The 21,027-nt window shown below is 41.0% G+C and overlaps 1 protein-coding gene across 1 annotated transcript in view; it reads right to left on the reverse strand.

Moving 5' to 3' along the window:
- The window catches only part of adpgk2 (ADP-dependent glucokinase 2), a 38,930-nt gene extending 33,058 nt beyond the window's left edge, over positions 1–5,872 (reverse strand). The window contains exons 1-2 of the mRNA XM_048600767.1: positions 5,097–5,872; positions 1,652–1,811 (exon numbers count right to left, since the gene is read on the reverse strand). Of these exons, the coding sequence (XP_048456724.1) occupies positions 1,652–1,811; positions 5,097–5,271 (335 nt within the window). The 5' untranslated portion in view covers positions 5,272–5,872. The remainder of the gene's footprint in view (positions 1–1,651; positions 1,812–5,096) is intronic.
- Positions 5,873–21,027: the final 15,155 nt, after the last annotated feature.

Consider the following 21,027-nt stretch of genomic DNA (forward strand, 5'->3'; position numbering starts at 1 on the left):
ACATCGGGGAAACCAAGCGGAGACTCGGGGACCGCTTTGCAGAACACTTACGCTCGGTTCGCAACAAACAACTGCACCTCCCAGTCGCGAACCATTTCAACTCCCCCTCCCATTCCTCAGACGACATGTCCATCCTGGGCCTCCTGCAGTGCCACAACGATGCCACCCGAAGGTTGCAGGAACAGCAACTCATATTCCGCTTGGGAACCCTGCGGCCCAATGGTATCAATGTGGATTTCACAAGTTTCAAAATCTCCCCTCCCCCTACCGCATCCCAAAACCAGTCCAGCTCGTCCCTGCCTCCCTAACCTGTTCTTCCTCCCACCTATCCCCTCCTCCCACCTCAAGCCGCACCTCCATCTCCTACCGACCAACCTCATCCCGCCCCCTTGACCTGTCCGTCCTCCCTGGACTGACCTATCCCCTTCCTAACTCCCTACCTACACTCACCTTTACTGGCTCCATCCCCGCCTCTTCGATCTGTTTGTTTCCTCTCCACCTATCCTCTCCTCTATCCGCCTCCCACTCTCTCCCTATTTATTTCAAAACCCCCTTCCCCTCCCCCTTTTCTGATGAAGGGTCTAGGCCCGAAACGTCAGCCTCTCTGTTCCTATGATGCTGCTTGGCCTGCTGTGTTCATCCAGCCCTGCACCTTGTTGTCTCAAAGTCCTTTAGTGTTCAGAGAAACACTTGTGCTGGCACTTTAAAAAAAAACTTTACACCGAGTGACACATCATAACAAGAACAGATATAGTGCAAAGTCTACTCTTCCCTAATAATGCAGCACTAACCTAAACTCTTATGATTATTAATAGATCAGTGTAAATGTTTCTCCACCATGTGTACTTGCCATTGTTGTAGCTTCCCTAAGCAAGCACGGTAAACAGTTAAAGGCGCCTTTGCAATATAGCATCAGCGTGAAGTTACTTTGCATTCATTAACTGAGAACAATTACACAAAAATATTCAATTTCTCAGCCAAAGCATCTCACTTTAAGGCATACAAAAATTTATAGCCCTTGTGCATGATTCTCTGTGCTCTACACATCAGCTCACAAAAATAATTTAAGAGTCTATTCTAGTACTATTAAATCCACAAGTAGTAGTATTGCAATTGTGTGGCAATATGACGATTTGGTCAAAAACTACTAAAGCACAAGGCTGTATGACAACTGATTTACCAACAGACACTTAATAGTTATACTATCAAAACAGTTTTGAAATAAGTTACTGCTAAATGTAATCTCAATTCACAGCACAATCCTTTAAAAATGAAGGAATGTCAAGTACTATACTTATGACGATCAGCCAAATCAAAATTGCTGCTGCTCTCCTTGAATGAAATCAAAGTGATAATGTTTGAATTTTTGTTTTTAAATTATTAGTTCATTGGATGTGGCTCAGCTAGAATTTATTGCCCACCCTAACTGTCCAGATGCAGTTAAGAGTCAACCATGTTACTGTGGGTCTGGAGTAAAAAAAGCCAAATCAGGTAGGAATGATAGATTTCCTTCCCCAAAAAAAAAATTCAATGCCATCTCCTAATTGTAGTTACTATATTATTTATTCTCCAGAGATTGTAAAACATCACCAAACTTTTGATTAAAAGTCTATGTTCAATACGCTAAATTTCATTCATGCTAATTTCTTACTCAGATGCAGCTCCAGGAGGAAAGAAGTATGCAAAGCTTTCAGCCAACTGCTCTTCTGATGTGATGAAATTATGGTGGACAGCATTCTTGCTTGGTTTGATGCCAGCTTTCTTTAACAGTGTAATCCCATCTGCCACAATGTCAAGACAGCCACCAAAACCTACAAGCAAGGCCGAAATAAGAAGTGTATGATTAATATTTAAAAAGAAAGTTAAGTCCAGCTTGTATGGCAATCATTATATTGCTGTATGCATTTTCAAAGAACTATTCTAGTCAGATCCATTTCCAGGTCCTTTTTGCAAGCCCTGTAAATTTCTCCTTTTCAACTATCTACTTCCTTTTTGAAAATTGCAATAGAACCTGCTTCTATCACCTTTTGGCAAGTTAACAAGAACTAAAACCCTAACTTCCTGTCATCAATTATTTGGTGGATCACACAAGATTTTTAATGGTCTTTGATAAATCCATTCTGTTAAGTGTCTGGGGATGTTTTGTTACAGTTTAAAAAAAAGGTGCTTTGTAAATGCAAGTTGTTGTTGTTATTCTAAGTCCTTTATGTAGCACATCCCCAATGATTTTCCTGACCACCTCAACCATTACAGACTTCTTCAAGGGGCCTTTGAATTATCCAGTTCTGCCTTATTCCTGCTTAATTTCCCATTCTTGGAAAGACAAAATTGACAAAACATAATTGCAGTCACACTAGTGCACAAGAAATTAACAGGTAACATTATAATAACAGAGAATTTAATAAGTAGTCAACAGATTTGGTACTTGGTTTTATTCCAGATGTCCAACATCCAAAGTCCTTTGCTCCTGCACTGTTAAATCTATAACTGGCGAACACGATTAAAACATGCTACCATGCAGATTCCTGCTTTGCTTTGTAGTTATTGGTTTATGAACAGATCAAAAGGCCTCCCTCCCTCTACACTTTGCAAGCTAACACTTCTTTAAAAACTTGTTTCTTACAGATACAATATAAACAGCATGATATCAGCACAGTGGCAAAGTGTCCTTTAATCAAGCAACATTAAAAAGTTCATTTTTCATATTTATTCGTTCACAGGATGTGGAATGACCAGCAAGGCCAGTATTTGTTGCCCATCTCCAACTGCCCAAGAATAGAGTGGGTTGCTAGTCAACGTACTGCTGTGAATCTGGAGTCACATGTCAGCCAGACTCGGTAAAGATGGCAGATTTCCTTCCCTTAAAGGACAATTGTGAACCAGATAGGTTAATGACAGGTTCATGGTCACCAATACAGAGACTGGTTTTATATTCCAGATTTCTTTTGTATTAATTAAATTCAAATTCCAGCAGCTGACAGCAGCATTTGAAACAGCAGCATTAGCCTGCATGTCTGGATTTTTAGACATTAACACAACATCGCCATCTCCCCATTAATAAATCAGTAGTAACAGATGTTTTCAAATACAAGCAATACCTTCACAAAATCAAATAGAAGAAAATATTGTTATGCAAACGCAACATAAATACACAGATTATGGTATTCCATTTGTCACTGCACTATCATTTTGCCTCAAATATCACCAGATCACCCCACACACTCAGAGTCTGGTCCCTTCCAGATTCAAACTCTTTCCCTAGGCTTGCCTGCTAGCCACTCCAACTACAGAATCTAGAATCCCCTTTGTGATGCTTTCAAACCCTAGGTGCTTCTAGATACAGAAACTCTTAGGGTAATCAGAATATCTCCACTTTGTCCTGGAGAATGCAACACGTACATATGCACAATTTTATACAAACATTTGTTTTTTGCTGAATACCCAACAAATACAAGCACGGACAGTTTGCCAGTTTCTTTGGACTTCTACAGGACTGGAAGGTGCCCAATTTCTACACAACAGATTCAACTTGAAAAATATTGTTCCAACTATAAAAGTTATGTCATTTGACAGTACAGAATCAGAGTATTAGAGGTCTACAGTGCAGAAAAATAGTCTTGGCCCATCGAGTCTATGCTGGTTTAAAAAAAAAACAAGCACCTAACTATTCTAATCCCATTTTTCAGCACTTAGCCCATAGTGTTGTCTGCCTTGACATTGCAAGTGCTCATATAAACACTGAAACGTTAGGAGGGTTTCTGCCTCTACCACCCTTACAGGCAGCAAATTTCAGATTCCTAATACCTTCTGGGTGAAATTTGTTTCTCGCACATCCCCGTCCCTTACCTTAAATCTACACTCCCAGTTGTTGAGCATTGCTGAAAAAAAGGCACAGTTTATTGAAGCTTCTCATCTTGCACTCATCAGGATAATTCACAAAATACCAGAATAAGGGGAAAACTAACATTTGTCAGTAAAATGCTCAATTGGTTGGGAAGTGGGCTCTGACTGGTCAAGATACTGTCATGGAGAATCAGTTAAAGACAAATAACATTGGTTAGTCAAGACAGTGCCCTGAGAAATGAATCAAACAGGTGTCACCTATTTTACTGAGTCCAAACAGGCAGAGTGTGTATATGCACTGTCTACAAAAGACAGCACATACACTTTGTATTGACCTATAAAATTTCCAATACAGTCTGTCATAATGTGACTGAAAATCCTAAATTTGTACATTCCCCATGGCAAAGCTACTACTAAGCCACTTATCAACCAATCAGCTCTATCCTTTGGTAGAGCATGTGCTTCCCATTTGATTGGTATTATTGCAAGTTATCCTAAGCCACCAGTGGCTTTAGTACCACTACTGGTTTTAACACTTATGATAAAACTTCCAGTTTAGCTAAAGCAACACAAAAAAAAATTAGTTATAACATAAATGCATATCAAAAACCGTGAAACCAGGAAGTGCCTGCATATGCAGGATTTTTAGAGATATTGTATATTTTAAGTTGTATTGCTTTCTGCTTTGGAACATTTTAGATACTTCAGCCCATTAATTTCCTCTTGGTGATTCAACTAAAGTAGACTATTTTCCTCCTCATTCCACAAGACCTTTAACGTACAACTTTCAGTTATAAAAAGAATTAGCATCTGTTTTTTTTAAAACAGATGGGCCTGCTATCTAACATCTAGCAATGTGCATTTATACTTTCGCCACTCATTTGAATGCTAACTTTTCTAAAGGTGTTTTCTCCAAATCCCCTCTTCACTTCTGGTATAGGAACAAAATACATGAAATTAAGGCGACACAGCTGAGATCGAAAGATTTGCACAACTGAAATCCAGACCAGAGAGGTGCAACTGAAATAAAATAAGAGCTGTGCAGCTTATAGTGTGTTTAAAGACTCTCCACTGAAGCAACATAAGGACAATGAAGATATTGCGCCAATATTGAAAAAATGTAAAATGTTGAACAAGGTCAACTAATCTTACATTTGCATGGCCTTTAAAACTGTTTTTTTTTCAGAAAAATATTCAATAATAGACAACGACGGAGCACATAAGATATGTGAAGGTGATCTCCGATTGCCTACCTACTGCCACTCGGGGCCGCCGGTTCAGATCCACTTTCCTCTCGGCTTTCAACAACGAAGTCAACACAGTCTCTAAACGCGAGTCCAGCTCGTTGCCCACTTGCTGCCGGTACCAGTATGCCGCAAAAACAGCGAAGAAGGAGAAGGCAACACCGCATTTCAGTCCGTGACCCATCGCGGACCTACGGCCAGCGAGAACAACAAAGCCCAACCTGCGCTCCGCAGGTAAATCCAGAGGGCGAGGGTCTAAGGGTCACCAAGGCAACAGAACCCGTGCTCGCGAGACACGGTTTCACCACCGAACCTTCACTGGGATCACCCAGGAAACGGCCACGTGACACCGTTCAAATCTTAACTGTTCTACAGAACCCCCAAAAGTCGTACACCATTAACCGGTAAGACATTCTGGTCGGTTCAGAGCTAATATGTATGTATCTTGGTTTTGTCTCCCTCCTTTTCGTCTCGAAATATGGCCGCCTTAGTCTAATTATCTGATTGACGTGGACATTTTCCAATGAGAGCTTGGCAACGGGCGGGTATAAACTCTGGGCAGTTTATGTCGCCAGTTTTGAAGAACGGTCATCAAGCTCGAAACGTTCGTTCTGTTTTCCCTTTTCATAAATGCTGTCAGGCTTGCTGAGTTTCCCTAGCAATTTCTGTTTTTGTTTGTTTCATATCTTCCAGCATCCGCAGTTCTTTTTTATTTTGATTGCTTGTGTTTCAGCAAGTTAATGAGGTCGCGAAGGGAACGAACATGTTTTCACCTGAATAATAAAAGAGGACGTGGCGGTGAATGATTGACAGTTGATCGGAGCCTGTTCCTGGGAGGCGTGTAATTGTTGAGATCCACCCTGTAGCTTTAAACAAGATCTAGCGGGAGGAGCTGTAAGTGTTTCCACGCTGAATGATTTGACGTGTTCGTTCGACGTGGCGAGGGGTAGATTTAATTTAGAATTAAAACGACTGGAAAACCTTTCAGTTCTATCAATTATCATTTAAGGAATGCAGAATAGTTCTGACCTGAGATAGTAGGAACTGCAGATGCTGGAGAATCTGAGATAACAAGGTGTAGAGCTGGATAAACACAGCAGGTCGAGCAGGAAAGCTGACGTTTCGGGCCGAGACCCTTCTCTAGTTCTGAGCTGAGCTGGACGTATCTATTCTGATTTGGAAAGGAGCAATTCACCTCCATCCACTATCCTTTTTCGCCCTACCCTCAGCCCCATCTCCTTCCTAATCCTATTCTATTTCAAGTAAGTGATCAAACAATCAGAATTAGGATTGAATAGAATACCCCGTTGATCATATGGAAGAGATTAACGAGGTAGAGCCATAGAATCTCCAGGGGATGGAAAGGCAGAGGATTGCAAACAATGAAACCAACTCCATTTATCTCTGTCTTTCACACTACACTACTTCTGAGGCATACATTGTGAATTGATATTTTGCAATTTTTTTTTCCCCACACTGACCGAAGTTTGAAATTTCTTGTAAACCCTAGGTAAAATTGTGTTTGGGGAGGGGGGAAGGTAGCGGTGGAAGCTCCAGAATGCGTCTTGTTGCCTTGGAGTTCATGACCTAAAATTTCAGCTTTTTTCGACTCGCCCACACCCACTATAGGAAATCCTTGGCATCCTATTAGATGACAAATTGAGTTTCAATTCCTGTTTCTTGACTTGCAAAAGACCATTACTTTTCTGTTTGCATCACCTGTTTGTACCCCTATCTTTACTGTTTCTCATTGCCACTGAAATGTTAATTCACACCTTTTTGATTCCAGATTTGGAATCCAAATCTCTCTCCTACCTAACCTAACTCCAAAATTGCAACTCATTCTGGGAATTTTTTACTCTTGCATTTGACAACTTTAATTGACTTTCGATCAACCAGTACATAATATTTTTTTTTTTAAAAAGCAATGTTTATCTTTGCCCGTGTCCCTTCAGTGCCTTGCTCATTCTGTAATCTCTTCTGGCACTCAAGTTCTTCCAAGTATGGTAACATCCTATTGATTTGCAGTCCACACCTGGCAACCAAATGGAATGATTTCTTTTCACCCTTCTCACTCACTCCTGCAGTGTGGCTTCCCTTTTAGAATAAATTGAGTTTGGGGAAAAAAAACCCTTGAATACTGTTAGTGTAGTAGTTTTCTAAAGCCTGTTTCCCTTTCAGAGTCCAGTGTGTATCATCAATCTTGTGTCTGGGTAGAAATGCTGAATTAATATCTTCTAAACCTCTAACTCCATTTTATATTAAAATTAAATAGTTTAAAGTATAGCCATTAATAAAATCTGATATTCCTAACACTTCCCTGTAAAGCTTGTTAGCGAGTATGACTTTGAACAGTCGTTTGACACCTCTGCTCCATTTAACCTTTATTTGAAACAGCCCCAAAACATAATGCACTTTTAAATTATTTGTAACATTTGTGGAAGAATGATTTGTCCAATCATCACATGTCTGTAGACATTGCTGTGCATAAGTTGGCTGCTGTGTTTTTTGCCTGCTAGCTGTAACTACTGTTATAACTGACATGGGAGGTGTGCACTGTCTTTCTCCAGTACTACTCTCCACAAGTTACAACAGAAATATAATTAGTTTACCTACTTCCTGATATGGCTAGTTACATGTCTCTCTAGATTTGATTAAAAGTACAATTAACCTTTCTTGATTCCCAGATTATTGATTTATTACTCCAAATAGATATTTTGTCTTGAATTCATAAGGATCGTGCATACGAAACACCTCTATATAGGAGAAATAACCTTTATGTACTGTATGAGAAGAGTGTTGATTGTTTTACAAGCAAACAGCCAGAGGGAGACACTGTTTCATATAATCCACCAGTTGATAAGAATATACAACCTGTATATATGGTATCACACTGGTACTGAAATTTGCATACTGGATCACTCATTTGAATGACAATCTTTTTGGCTTTTCTTAAATTGACTTTCAGATGTTCACAACAAGCAACATATTGACTGTACCATACTGACCCATCTAGCCTGTGCTTGCAAAATGCAAAGCAATATACAACATTAAATCTGATTCTGCAGTTGGATCCTATTTGTTAAGTAATTCTGAATGTGCTAAGAATTATGCTGACAATCAGTTTAAGATTCAGTTGGGATTGCAGTGTGACATGCTTGCATATATTTGAAGCTGCACATATAAATGCACAAACCCTGTTCATAGAATCCCTACAGTATGGAAGCAGGCCATTTGGCCCATTGAGTCCACTTAGCCTGCACATTATGAGCAATTTAGCATGGCCAAGCCACCTTTCGATCAACCAGTACATAATTTTTTTTAAAAAAAGGCAATGTTTATCTTTGCCCATGCCCATGCACATGCACATCTTTGTACTGTGGGAGGAAACCCACACAGGCATGGGGAGAATGTACAAACTCCACACACAAAGTCACCCAAGAGTGGAATCAAATCCAGGTCCGTGGCACTGTGAGGCAGCAGTGCTAATTGCTGGACTACTGTGCCACGCTGTTCTTTGACACCCCAGACAGGAACAAAACACATACAAGTCTGTCATCTGTTTGAGTTGAAACTGGGCATTCTCTGGTAAATTTCTTAGGGCAATGTCCTCAGAAATCAGTCAACTTGCTTGGATTTAAATTTAATCAAAACTGACAGTCATCAAGTAACTGCTGCCGTGGAGAATATAATGCCTCTCTTCTCATATTACTGTAAGGGGAAAACTACGTTTTCATACTTGTGCAAGATGAAAAGTTTCAACGAAATGTCTTTTCAGCAATATTTAGCTACTAATGACCAAATGACGATTATTGATTTAATTATAGAAAGCAAACAATTTTACATCTTCTCAACAAAATAAGTTAAGTTTGTAATTTGAAAAGATACATTTTTACCCCTCTAAATAACTCAGCACACATACGCACAAGGCAAAGATAAAGATTTTTGAACAATATGTCATAGTCAATGAAAGCAAAACAGATTACGTTTGAGATGTTCAAGGTGACTGCGGTCTGATGTTCTGGTGCACAAATGTGTCACAGAATGCATGCGGTTGTCACTGGGGATACTTTCAGAAGCAGTTTGGCAACTTTCTCATGTCAAAGCTTCTGGAGAGACCAGACCCACAAGTGTTCTTTTCAAGGAACAGCGAGAAAGCTGTGAAGGTGTCTTCCTTCACAGGCTAATCACCAATGACTAAGCAATATGCAAAAACACACTTTGCAGCCTGACAAGTTGTAAACCCAGGCAGGAGGTGTCCAGTAAGTAAGCAATCATTGCGAGATATGTGACTACCAAACATGCTGTTTTATAAAAATGTGTATATCCTGTTGTTTATCCCTTTTATAAAACAAAAGTCCTGGTATCAACAATTCTTCAAATTTCAAGTTTGTAAAAATGACTGCATTTGAAGCATTCATGACACCACACTTCAAAAATGACTTGAATGTTTTAGCAAAGATTTGTAGCTCGGGTTGTGTGTGAGGTTGTTGACTTGCTCGCCGAGCTGGCTTATTTTTGTTCAGACTTTCGTCACCAAGGTGGGTAATATCATCAGTGAGGCCTTTGATGAAACAATGTTGTTCTACTTCGCTTGGAATTTACACTGTCCAGTCCATTAGGGTGAGTAGTGTCATTTCCGGTTTTGTTTTGTATGGGTTTGTATACGCGGTCCAATTCTGTATGTTTGTTGATTGCATTACGGGTTGAGAACCATGCCTCTAGGAATTCCCGTGCGTGTCTGAGTTTGGTTTGGCTACTACAGTTACGTTGTCCCAGTTAAACTGATGGTCTTCATTGTCCGAGTGTACTGATATTAAGGAAAGTTCATTGTGTCGTTTTGCTACTAGCTGATGTTCATGTATTCTGATGGTTAGTTTCCTTCCTGTCTGTCCGATGTAATGTTTGTGACAGTAGTTGCATGGTATTTTGTAAACTACATTGATTCTGCATGTTGTGGAAATTGGGTCTTTATAATAGACAACAACAAGAGGGCACAGTACGCCTGAACACACTGGCCACACTACCCTACATCAGGAGCATTTCAGAACTGACAATGAGACTCCTAAGACCACTAGGAATCATGGTAGCACACAAGCCTGCAGCCACTCTACGACAAACACTCACCAGGATTAAAGACCCCACCTACCTTCCCCAACCCCATCTCTTCTCTCTCTCTTTATTTCCCAGCTCCCTTCCCCCTCCCTACTTGGCCCGCTGTGTTCCTCCAGCTCCACACGGCGTTGTCACAGATAGAAAGTTCTCATTAGAAGGACCAACTGAGTGTAGGAATGCAAGTGATCAGCCAAATCGAGGGATATTTTGGCTGAAATTTTAACTAATCAATTATTAATTATCTGATTATCAATCAGATTCAGCGTGTGTGTGGGTCTGAATTGAGCATGGCCTGGGGCAGAAACAGGAGTTTTACCTGTGTTTTTTCAGTAAAGGTTTTTGTAATAAGTCATGATCATGTGTGTTTGGGTGAGAGCTAAGGTTAAAACATGGAGGGATTTAATTCAGTTGAATCAATCAAGGTGTTGTGTAAAGCTATTTAGACTAGACTCGAGGCTTTTTGCATTTTAATAAGCAAGTTTATGGTTCAGCCAAACTCTATGTCTGTGCAATTCTGATCTTTTTTATAAAATCCTAATATCCAAGAACCATTTGTAAGGGGGGGAATACTTACATAAGGATTTCTTAATGCAAGAGAATCAGTTGCATAGTTTTTCGTAGCAGGCTCACCTTAATCTAATCTTGGTTAGGCCTTGTCTTGAAAGTGGGACTTTAATCATTTGGATTATCATGAGCAGGTCTTCGTCACATGTTGGACTTCACACAACACCAAAAGACATTATATTCTGCAACTTCATAAAACAACATACTCATTGAGAACATTTTCTGCACAATCCGTTCCAAAAAACCCCTGATTTGTGCATTGTGGGTGATAGACGGGCTTTGGGGAGTTAGTAGGTGAGTTACTTGCTACAGGACTTCTAGCTTATGGCCTGCTGTTGTAGCCACAGTATTAATATGGCTAATCTAGTTAAGTTTCTGGTCAATGTTTACACCCAGAATAACACTTAGCACAAATGAAGATGTTCGTGGTTGTGCAAACATCAAAGTTGACCTCCAATAATGTTGAGTACTGCTTCCGACTCCTCAGATACTGGAGCAATCTATGTCCAAATGCAACAAAACTTGGAGGATATCTAGTTCACAAGGTTGACAAGTAACATTTGCATCACATACATGCCAGGAAATGATCATCGCCAACAAGAGAGAATCTAGCCATCGCCTCTTGACATTCAATGGCTTTACCACTACTGAATTCCCCCCACTGCCAATATTCTGGCTCTTGCCATTTATCAGAAACTCAATTAGACTAGTCATGTAAGTACTATGGTTGCAAGAGCAGGCCAGAGGCTAGGAATACTTCAAACAACTGTGCACCAATAATAAGGCACAAATTAAGAAAGTTTTAGAATGCTCCCCACTTAGCTGGATGACAGCAGCTCTGACAACATTCAGAAAGCTTGACACTATCTGTGACAAAGCAACGTGGTTGGCACAATGTTTCACAGCACTTTACACTTTCCTTTCAATAAGATAAAAGTTTAGGTCGAGGCTATCTCCTTGACATGTTTGAAGGGGTTTTGGTCTGGTCCATAACACCATCTGCAAGTTCTCCTCAAAGCTTCAAACCTGTACTATCCACACACACAAACAGCAGTGTGTACCATCCACAAGACGCACTGCAGAAATTTACGAAGGCTCCTTCAAAAACACCTTCCAAATTTGTGAACTTTACCACCTATAAAGACAAAGACAGCAGATGAAAGGGAACAATACCACTGTGACGATACAATGGCTTTAAGAAGTGTAGTTTCTCCTGTTTTTTTTTGTGAGAGAGGTTTTGAGCCATAGGTACTGAGCTGTCTCCTCCAAGGCAAATAAGTAAACAGCTTGTGAGACCTTGGGTCATTTTTTTAAAGTTGGAATGGTAGAAGCAGCATGAATGGGTAGAATCAGGTTCTCTCAGAACCAGGGTTTTAGTTTAGCTTTCAGCAGTTGTTGAGGTTTTTAAAGCTGATATGGAAGCTGCTACATCTGTCTCTCTGTTATAGCTAAAAACTTGGCTTCTGTCTCTGCTGCCAGAATTGCATGTAAGATAATTTGTTTTACTGACTTTGCCAAGGGTGTTTATGGGATGTTACTATATTGGAACAGTTGCTGTTCAGGAGTTAAATAATCTACTGTGCTATTAAGTTTTCCAGTAGAGTTAAGGTTATACTAATTCTTCTTTCTTTTGTTTGTATTTTGACAGTAGGGTAAGAATAAAGTTTGTTTTGCTTTGAAGCCGTGTAACATAACCAATTGAGTTACATCTGGAAAACAGCACCTTACACTGGCCTTTCAATAAGATAAAAGTTAAGGTCTGGGCTATCTCCTTGACATATTTAAAGGGGCTTTGGTCTGGTCCATAACACCATCTGCAAGTTCTTTTCCAAGCTTCACACCTTTCTAACTTGGAAATATGTCACTATTTCTTCATTCTGCTTGGGTCAAAATCTGGAACTCCCTCCCTAATAGGGTGGGTGTATCAACACCCAATGGCAATAGTTCAAGAAGGTAGCTCACCATCACGTCAAGGGCAACTAACAATAGGCAATATATGCTGGCCCAGCTAATAAAGCTGATATCTCCTGAACAATTTTTAAAAATAAAGTGTTTTTAGCAATATATTGTAAATTTTCATTGTTTATAGCTCATTTTAATACTGGCCCCTATTTCAAGGGTGCTATTGAAATAAGATTTGAGTTAATGTGCGATAATCTGTAAGAATATTAGTCAGCCGAATCTCAGCACTGAAGCATTTGGATCCATCTTTAGCCAGAGTGGATGACCTAACACTGCTGCCTTCTGAGGTCCCCAGCATCACATGTCAATCTTCAACCAATTTTATTCACTGCTAAAGGCACCGGTAATGCAAAGTCTATTGGCCCTGAAAACATTCTGACAATACTAGTGAAGATTTGTGCTTCAGAATCAGCCATGCTCCTAGCCAGTACAGCTACAATACTGATATCTACCCAGCAATGTGGAAAATTGCCCAAGTACATTCTGTCCACAAAAAGCAGAACAATCCAATCCAGTTAGTTACTGCTCTATCACCAGAAGAGTTAGCAGAGAGAACATCACTGCCATCCATGTCAGCCCTCCTGGCAGCTCCGTAGTCCTAGTTACCAAGACCAAGACTACAAGCAGTCACTAAATTCTGAGTCCCAGAGTCAAAAACCAGGTAAGTGCAGTTTAGCCTCATAGTAGGATAGAGAGAGGAAGAGGTTTGCTGGTGTTCTCAGAGATTGACTAGGAGGACGAGGCACCCATGGGGATGAGGGGCAAGCCTCCAGGGAGGTCGTTTGCTTGATGTGGAAAGGGTCCTTACAGAGAGGGTTCCCTCTTCCCAACCAGGTACAGTGACCCACCAGACATCACCAGTCTCCCCACACCCCTTGAACTCTCCTTGGCAACCTCAAAATAGCGACAAAGCACACCAGCCCAAGCCTTACTTTCCTGCTGTAAACCCATTCACAGACAGTTGTATTATGTCTAACATCTCTGAAAAAGGATAGCAAGGTGTAGAGCTGGATGAACACAGCAGGCCTGAAGAAGGGTCTAGGCCCGAAACGTCAGCCTTCCTGCTCCTCTGATGCTGCTTGGCCTGCTGTGTTCATCCAGCTCTACACCTTGCTATCTCAGATTCTCCAACATCTGCAGTTCCTACTATCTCTGAAAAGGTATGTTTTCACTGTCTAGTAAAATGTATTAAATTAAAATGGATTGGTATGCATGAGCTAAATAGTTTGTTTCCAACACCAAACTCTGCAAATTCCATGCATCCATCTTCAAAATAGGTGCAAGCAAGGACTTTCTGGGATCTTCATTATTCATACATTTCTTTGGTTTGGGCAAAAGAAATCCGATTTTTTAAATCTTCCCCACCCCCCAGTTTAGAGGCTTATGTAGAGCTTTATAAAATCACAAGGGATCGAGTGAATAACCAAGGTTGTTTCTCCAGGGTTGGTAGTCTAAAACTAGAGGGCATAGAGTCATAGAGATCTACAGCGTGGAAACAAACCCTTCGGCCCAACTTATCCATGCCGCCTAGTTTTCACAATTAGATTAGACCCATTTGCTTGTGTTTGGACTGTATCCATCCATACCTATCCCATCTATGTACCTGTCTAAATGTTTCTTAAATGACAAAATTTTATTCACCTCCACCACCACCTTTGCAGCCTGTTCCAGACACTCACCACCCTATGCATGAAAAATATGCCCCATGGATCCTTTTGTATCTCTCTTGTCTCACTTTAAATTTATGCCCTCCAGTTTTTGACAACATGGGGGAAAAGCTGTTGGCTGTCTACCTTAGCTATGCCTTTCATGATTTTATAGAGCTCAATAAGGTCATCCCTCATCTCCTACACTCCAGTGAAAAAAAGTCCCAGCCTATCCAACCTCTCCTTGTAACTCAAATCTTCCAGTCTAGGTAGCATCCTAGTAAATATTTTCTGCACTCTTTCTAGTTTAATAACATGCTTTCTATTGTATAACAAACAGAACTGCACACAGTACTCCAAATGTGGCCTCACCAACATTTTGTTCAGCTGCAACAAGATGCCCTGACTGATGAAAGCAAGCGTGCCAAAAGACTTCTTCATCACCCTTTCCAGCTGTGACTCCACTTTCAAGGAACTATGGACCTGTATCCTAGATCTCCTTGTTCAATAATACTCCCCAGGGCCTTGCCATTGACTGTGTAAATCCTGCCCTGGTTTGACCTACCAAAATGCAACACCTTGCATTTTATCTGAATTAAACTCCGTCTGTCATTCCTCAGCCCAATGGCCCAGTTGATCAAGATCCTGCTGCTTTCTCAGATAACCTTGTTCACTGACCACTGTACCACAAATCTTAGGGTCATTCACAAACTCACTAAACATACCGGCTAAATTCTCATCCAAATGATTTGTAAAAATGATGAATAACAGTAGACCCTGCACTGATCCCTATGACACACCACTGGGGAGCCTGAATAACAACCCTCTATCACCGCTCTCTGTCATCTATTGTCAATCCAATTTTGCATCCAATTGGCTAGCTCTCCCTGGAACCCGTGAGACTTGACCCTACTCAACAACCTACCGTGCAGTACCTTGTCAAAGGCCTTGCTAAAGTCCATGTAGACAATATCTACTACACTGCCCTCATCTACTTTTTGGTCACTCCTTCAAAAAACACAATCAAATTCGTGAGACATGCTTTCCCACACAAAGCCATGCTTACTATCTCAAATGAGTCCTTGCCTATGCAAATGCCTGTACATCCTGTCTCTCAGAATTCCCCCTAATAATTTACCCTCCACAGATATTAGGCTCATAGATTTGTACATCGTAGGCTTTCTCTGCAGCCTTTTTAAATAATGGCACAGCCTCCAATCTTTGGGCACTTCACCTGTGGCTATCAATGATATAAATATCTCAGCTAGGGGCCTGACAATTTCCTCCCTCGCCTCTGTAGTCTTGGGATCCTCTTCATTAGGTCCTGGGAATTTATCTATCTTAATACTTTTTAAGACTTTCAGCACATCCTCCTCTGTAATATGAACTCTCTTCAAGACATCACTATTTATTTCCCCAAGTCCCCTAGCATCCATGCCTTTCTCAACGGTAAGTACCGATGAGAAATATTAATTTTCACCCATCACTTGTGGCTCTGCACATAGATAACCTTGATAATCTTTAAAAGGACCTATTCTCTTTGGGTGGCTCAGTGGTTAGCACTGCTGCCTCACAGCGCCAGGGACCTGGATTCGATTCCACCCTTGTGCGACTGTCTGCATGGAGGTTGCACATTCTCTCCATGTCTGCGTGGGTTTCCTCCGGGTGCTCCAGTTTCTTCCCACAATCCAAAGATGTGCAGGCTCGGTGGATTGGCCATGCAAAATTGCCCATAGTGTTCAGGGATGTGTAGATTAGGTGGCGTATAGGGCGATGGGTCTGGGTGGGATGCTCTGAGGGTCGGTGTGGACTTGTTGGGCTGAAGGGCCTGTTTCCACACTGTAGGGATTCTGTGATCTATAGTTCTATGATCATAGTTACTCTTTTGCTCTTTGTGTACTGCAGAATCTCTTTGGATTCTCCTTTACCTTATCTGCCAAAACCATCTCATGTCCCCTTTTTAGCCCTCCTGATTTCTCTCTTAAGTGTGCTCCAACACCCTATATACTTGTCAAGGAATTCACTTGATCCCAGTTGCCTATACATGTCATGTGCTTCCTTCTTTTTCTTGACCAGGGCCTCAATAACTCTAGTTGTCCAGCCTTACCCATCAGTCTAATTGGAACATACTGACCTGAAACCTCATTAACTCACTTTTGAATGCCTCCCACTTACCGGACTTTTGCCTGCAAACAGCTTCCCCCAACCAACTTTTGAAAGTTACCGTCTAAGACCATCAAAATTGGCCTAGTCCCAATTTAAACCTTTAACTTGTGGACCAGACCTATCCTTTTCCATAGCTATTGTAAAACTAATGGAATTGTGGTCACTTTATAGGTTTAATCGGTTTAAGGTGAGAGGGGAAAGATTTAAAAGGGACCTAAGGGGCAATGTTTTCAAGCAGAGGGTGGTGTGTGTATAGAATGAGGTGCCAGAGAAGGGGGTGGAGGCTTGTACAATTACAACATTTAAAAGGCATCTGGATGGGTGGTTGAATAGGAAGGGTTTAGAGGGATAATGGGCCAAATGCCATTAATTTAGGATCTCTGGTTGGCATGGACAATTTAGACTGAAGGGTCTGTTTCCATTCTGTAGTATGGCTGTGACTCAGTGGGTATAATTTGGAATGTGTGAGATTTATTTAAGAAGTCCCAGGATTATTGTTTCTGTTTTCTCAACTAATTTCAATGTCCTTTCAAAGATAATGTTTCTGGAAATGGCACTTGCTATGCAAATATGAGCCCACTGGTAATGTAAATGAGTTTGAAATGGCCAATTTTGAACTTTGTCAGTATTTGTTCACAATTTTAACATGTACTAGATTAGCTTCAGCAATTACACAGTGTTTTATACAGTAAAGGAATGAGAGATTACAGCAATAAAACTTCACTTTTTAGGGAAGCTCTGGTTTGCATATGTAGCCATGGTAACCATGTCTCATACTGCCACGTCCCTCAACTTTGGTTTTAAAAACAAATTGATCATTTACCCAAATAACAAATCTGCTTTTATGTACAGTATATGGACATTATTGAGACCAGACCTACATTGCAAACCCCAGCCATGCAAAAAATTGAATCAAAATGTTTAAAACTTATCTTAAATCATGAAAAATGTGTACATTTGGAGTGTTTTGTTTCTAAAAAATAGCATCTGATTCAAATGATTTGTTTCTAGTTTACAAAACACAATGCAGCGAAAGCAAAGTCTCAACATTAAAATATGCATTATCCATCTCTACAGCCATTAGATTGTTTCAGAAAATAGAATCTCAGATATCCCCCTGATGACCACAAGCCATACACGCTTTCCTGATTTAAAACCTGTTATGTGTTTTTGGTTTGTGCTTCTTTCGCAAACAGGCTGTGTGTATAAACTGCTTGCAAAATGCAAAAATATGTCTCCGTAACCAGTCAGAAAGTGGTGCATTGCATTATGAACTCATAACGACTAATGCAGTGCTGTATTTGTTTCACATTACACATTTCACATTACCCATCACTTTCCGTGCTGTTTCCTGAGTACTAAGAGTGATTTATTTGATTGATTGATTGTTACTGAAGTGCAGTGAAAAGCTTTGTTTACAAGCAGTACAGGCAGATCATACTACGCAAGGATGTACAGATCAAAAAGACTTAGACACAGGCATACAGGTTACATTGCATTGGGTGTGCACTAGGCAAGATCAACATTACCAAGATCAGCATTATTTGAGGGTAGAAAGTTCATTCATCAGCCTACCAACCGAAAGACTGCCAACATCATCAAAGACCCATTCCTCCCCCCCGGTAATGATCTCCTCCAATCTCTTCTGTCAGGCAGAAGATACAGAAGCCTGAACACGCACAAGCAGGCTCAGGAACAGCTTCTCTCTGGCCGTTATTAGACTCTCTAGCCTCAAATAATTTTGATCTTGCTAACGTTGATCTCACCTAGTGCGCGCCCTGTGCAATGTAACCTGTATGCCTCTGTCTAAGTCTTTTGATCTGTACATCCTTGCTTGCTATGATCTGCCTGGACTGCTCGTCAACAAAGCTTTTCACTGTACTTTGGTACACGTGACAACAAATCAATCAATCAATCAAATAAATCACTATCAGAACTCAGGAAACAGCACAGTTGTTTCTTTCTCAACTAACCATTATAAAAAGTATCTTTGTTGTCTGCAACTTGTTGCAAAATAACCTTTAGGGATGATTGACCACAATGTGATAGAATTTTGCGTTATGTTTGAAAGTGAGGTAGTTCATTCTAAAGCAAGGGTGTTAAATTTGAATAAAGGAAATTATGAAGTCATGAAGCACAAATTGGCTGAGGTGGTATGGGATTATAAGGCATGATTGTGCATATGCAATGCATAGTCTTTTAAAACTGTTACATGACTTACAACGATTATATATTCCTTTAATCGTAGAATCCCTACAGTGTGGAAACAGGCCCTTTGGCCCAACAAGTCCACAGTGACCCTGAGCCAGCAATGCTCATGTCCAGCAAGTGAATAAAAACAGTAAGAGTGTGGTTAATGGAGGGGTATGCTTGCTAAGAGACCATAAAGGGGATTTGCAAATAGAGATGCAGACATGACTGAGATGTTAAATGAATACTTTGTGTCTGTCTTTACAAAAGAGAAGGATGGTGACACAGGAGGAAACTCTGTTACCAGAAGGGTTCAAAATTAATAAGGAAGAAGACTTAAAGTTGAGAAGGCACTGGGATTTGCATCAATGGATTTTGAAGAAAATGAGAGTGTAAGTTGCAGAGGCGCTGAGCATAATTTATCAGTTTCCCTTGGACTCAGGAGGTGCCAGAAGACTGGAGAACTGCAAACATTACAGCCTTGTTCAAGAAAGATTGTTACCAGTTAGTTTAACTTCGATGGTGGTGGGGAAACATCTAGAAACAATCATTTCAGATAGTTATTAAATACATAAAGGTGTATTGGTTAGGATGAGTAACTTAACTAACTTGCTGCAGATTTTTGAAGAGGAACAGAAAGGAACAATATGAATCATGTTGTTGATTTGGTATATGTGGAATTCCAGAAGGCACTTGCTTACTGTACCACACAAAAGACTTGTAAAGAAAGCTGTAAGTCATGGTATAAAAGGGACAACAGCAATATGGGTACAAAATTGGCTAAGTAATACTAAGCATTATATTTTTCGATGGATTTTTTTTAGGCTGCAGGAAAATTTGTCATCATCACCAGTGGTCCCTCACAGACAAGGATGACTCTGTTCCACTCTCAGGGTGAGTCCATAGATGGCTGTACAGACCAATGCTGCATATTACAGGCTTTGTTACACTTGGGGCAGGCAGGTGGTGGTCATGAGAAGGGTGGGTGGGGTATTGGTGTAGCAGTGTGCTCCTTTTGTGGTTTTTGCCTGTCTTCCATGTTTTCCCAAGGGCAAGTCTTGAAGTGCTTGATGCCTTCCTAGATGCTCCCCCTCCACTTTGGACAGTCTTGGGCCAGCGATTCCCAAGTGTCTGTGGGAATGCCACAGTGAGGCCTTGAGGATATCAGTGAAATGCTTCCTTTGTCCACCTTTGGCTTGCCTGCCATTTCAAAGCTGGGAGTAGAGAGCCTTCTTGGAGAGTCTCTCGTTGGTCATGCAGATGACGTGCCTAGCCCAAGGGTGGTCAGTGACTCGATGCAGGGGTTGTTGGCTTGGTCGAGAATGCTGATGTTGGTGCTTCTTTCTTCCCAGCGGATTCACAGGATCTTGTGCAGGTTGTGCAGGCAGTGTTGTTGGTACTGCTCCAGTGCCCTGAGGTGTCTACAGTAGACAGTCCATGTCTCAGTGCCATATAGGAGGGTGGGAACTACCACAGCTCTATAAACCATGAGCTGATGTTGTCCTCAAATCCCTATTCCTCAGGTGGCCGAAGGCTGCGTTAGCACACTGGAGGTGATGCTGGATCTCTTCAGCAATAGCTGCTTCGGCCGACAGGACAATTCCAAGGTATTGGAAGTGGTCGACGTTTGCTCATCAATGTCAGGCCAGGTCAGTGGAGGACCTTTGTCCTGCAGACGTTTAGGATGACACCCTCTCATAAAAGTGCTGATGATGGTCTGGAGTAGGTTCTCTGAGCTGCATGTACACAAGCATCATCTGCATCCTGCAGCTCAATGACACTGGTTGAGGCGACTTTGGTTTTGGCTTGAAGGCAGTGGAGGTTGAAATAAGGAAGGTTTGTGATAGAGTTTGCCAAGGTTTCATATTGGTATTGCTTTGCCTGATGTATTAATGATTTGAATTTTGGTGTGCAGGGGACAATTGCAAAGTTTGCAGATAACATTAAACTTGTAAGAATTGTCCACAGAAGAGAACAGAGTGGAGCTCCAAAAGGACATTAATAAGTTGGGGGAGTGGGTGAAGAAGTAGCTGATAAGGTTCAATGCAGAGATTTTTGAGGTGATGCACTTTTGTCTGAAGAACATTGAAATACAATATAAAATAGCCAGTACAATTCCAAAAGAGGTGCAGGAGCGGAAGGAACTGTGTCTACATGTGCACATTTATTGAAGGTAGCAGGACAGTTGAAGAGAGCAGTAAATAAAGCATACAATGTTCTTGGCTTTATCAGTAGGGGCATAGAGTACGTGAGCAAGATGGTGATGTTGAACTTGTACATGACACTTGGTAGACCTC

Source organism: Rhincodon typus, chromosome 9 (assembly GCF_021869965.1).
Source record: "Rhincodon typus isolate 14 chromosome 9, sRhiTyp1.1, whole genome shotgun sequence".
NCBI lineage: Eukaryota > Metazoa > Chordata > Chondrichthyes > Orectolobiformes > Rhincodontidae > Rhincodon > Rhincodon typus.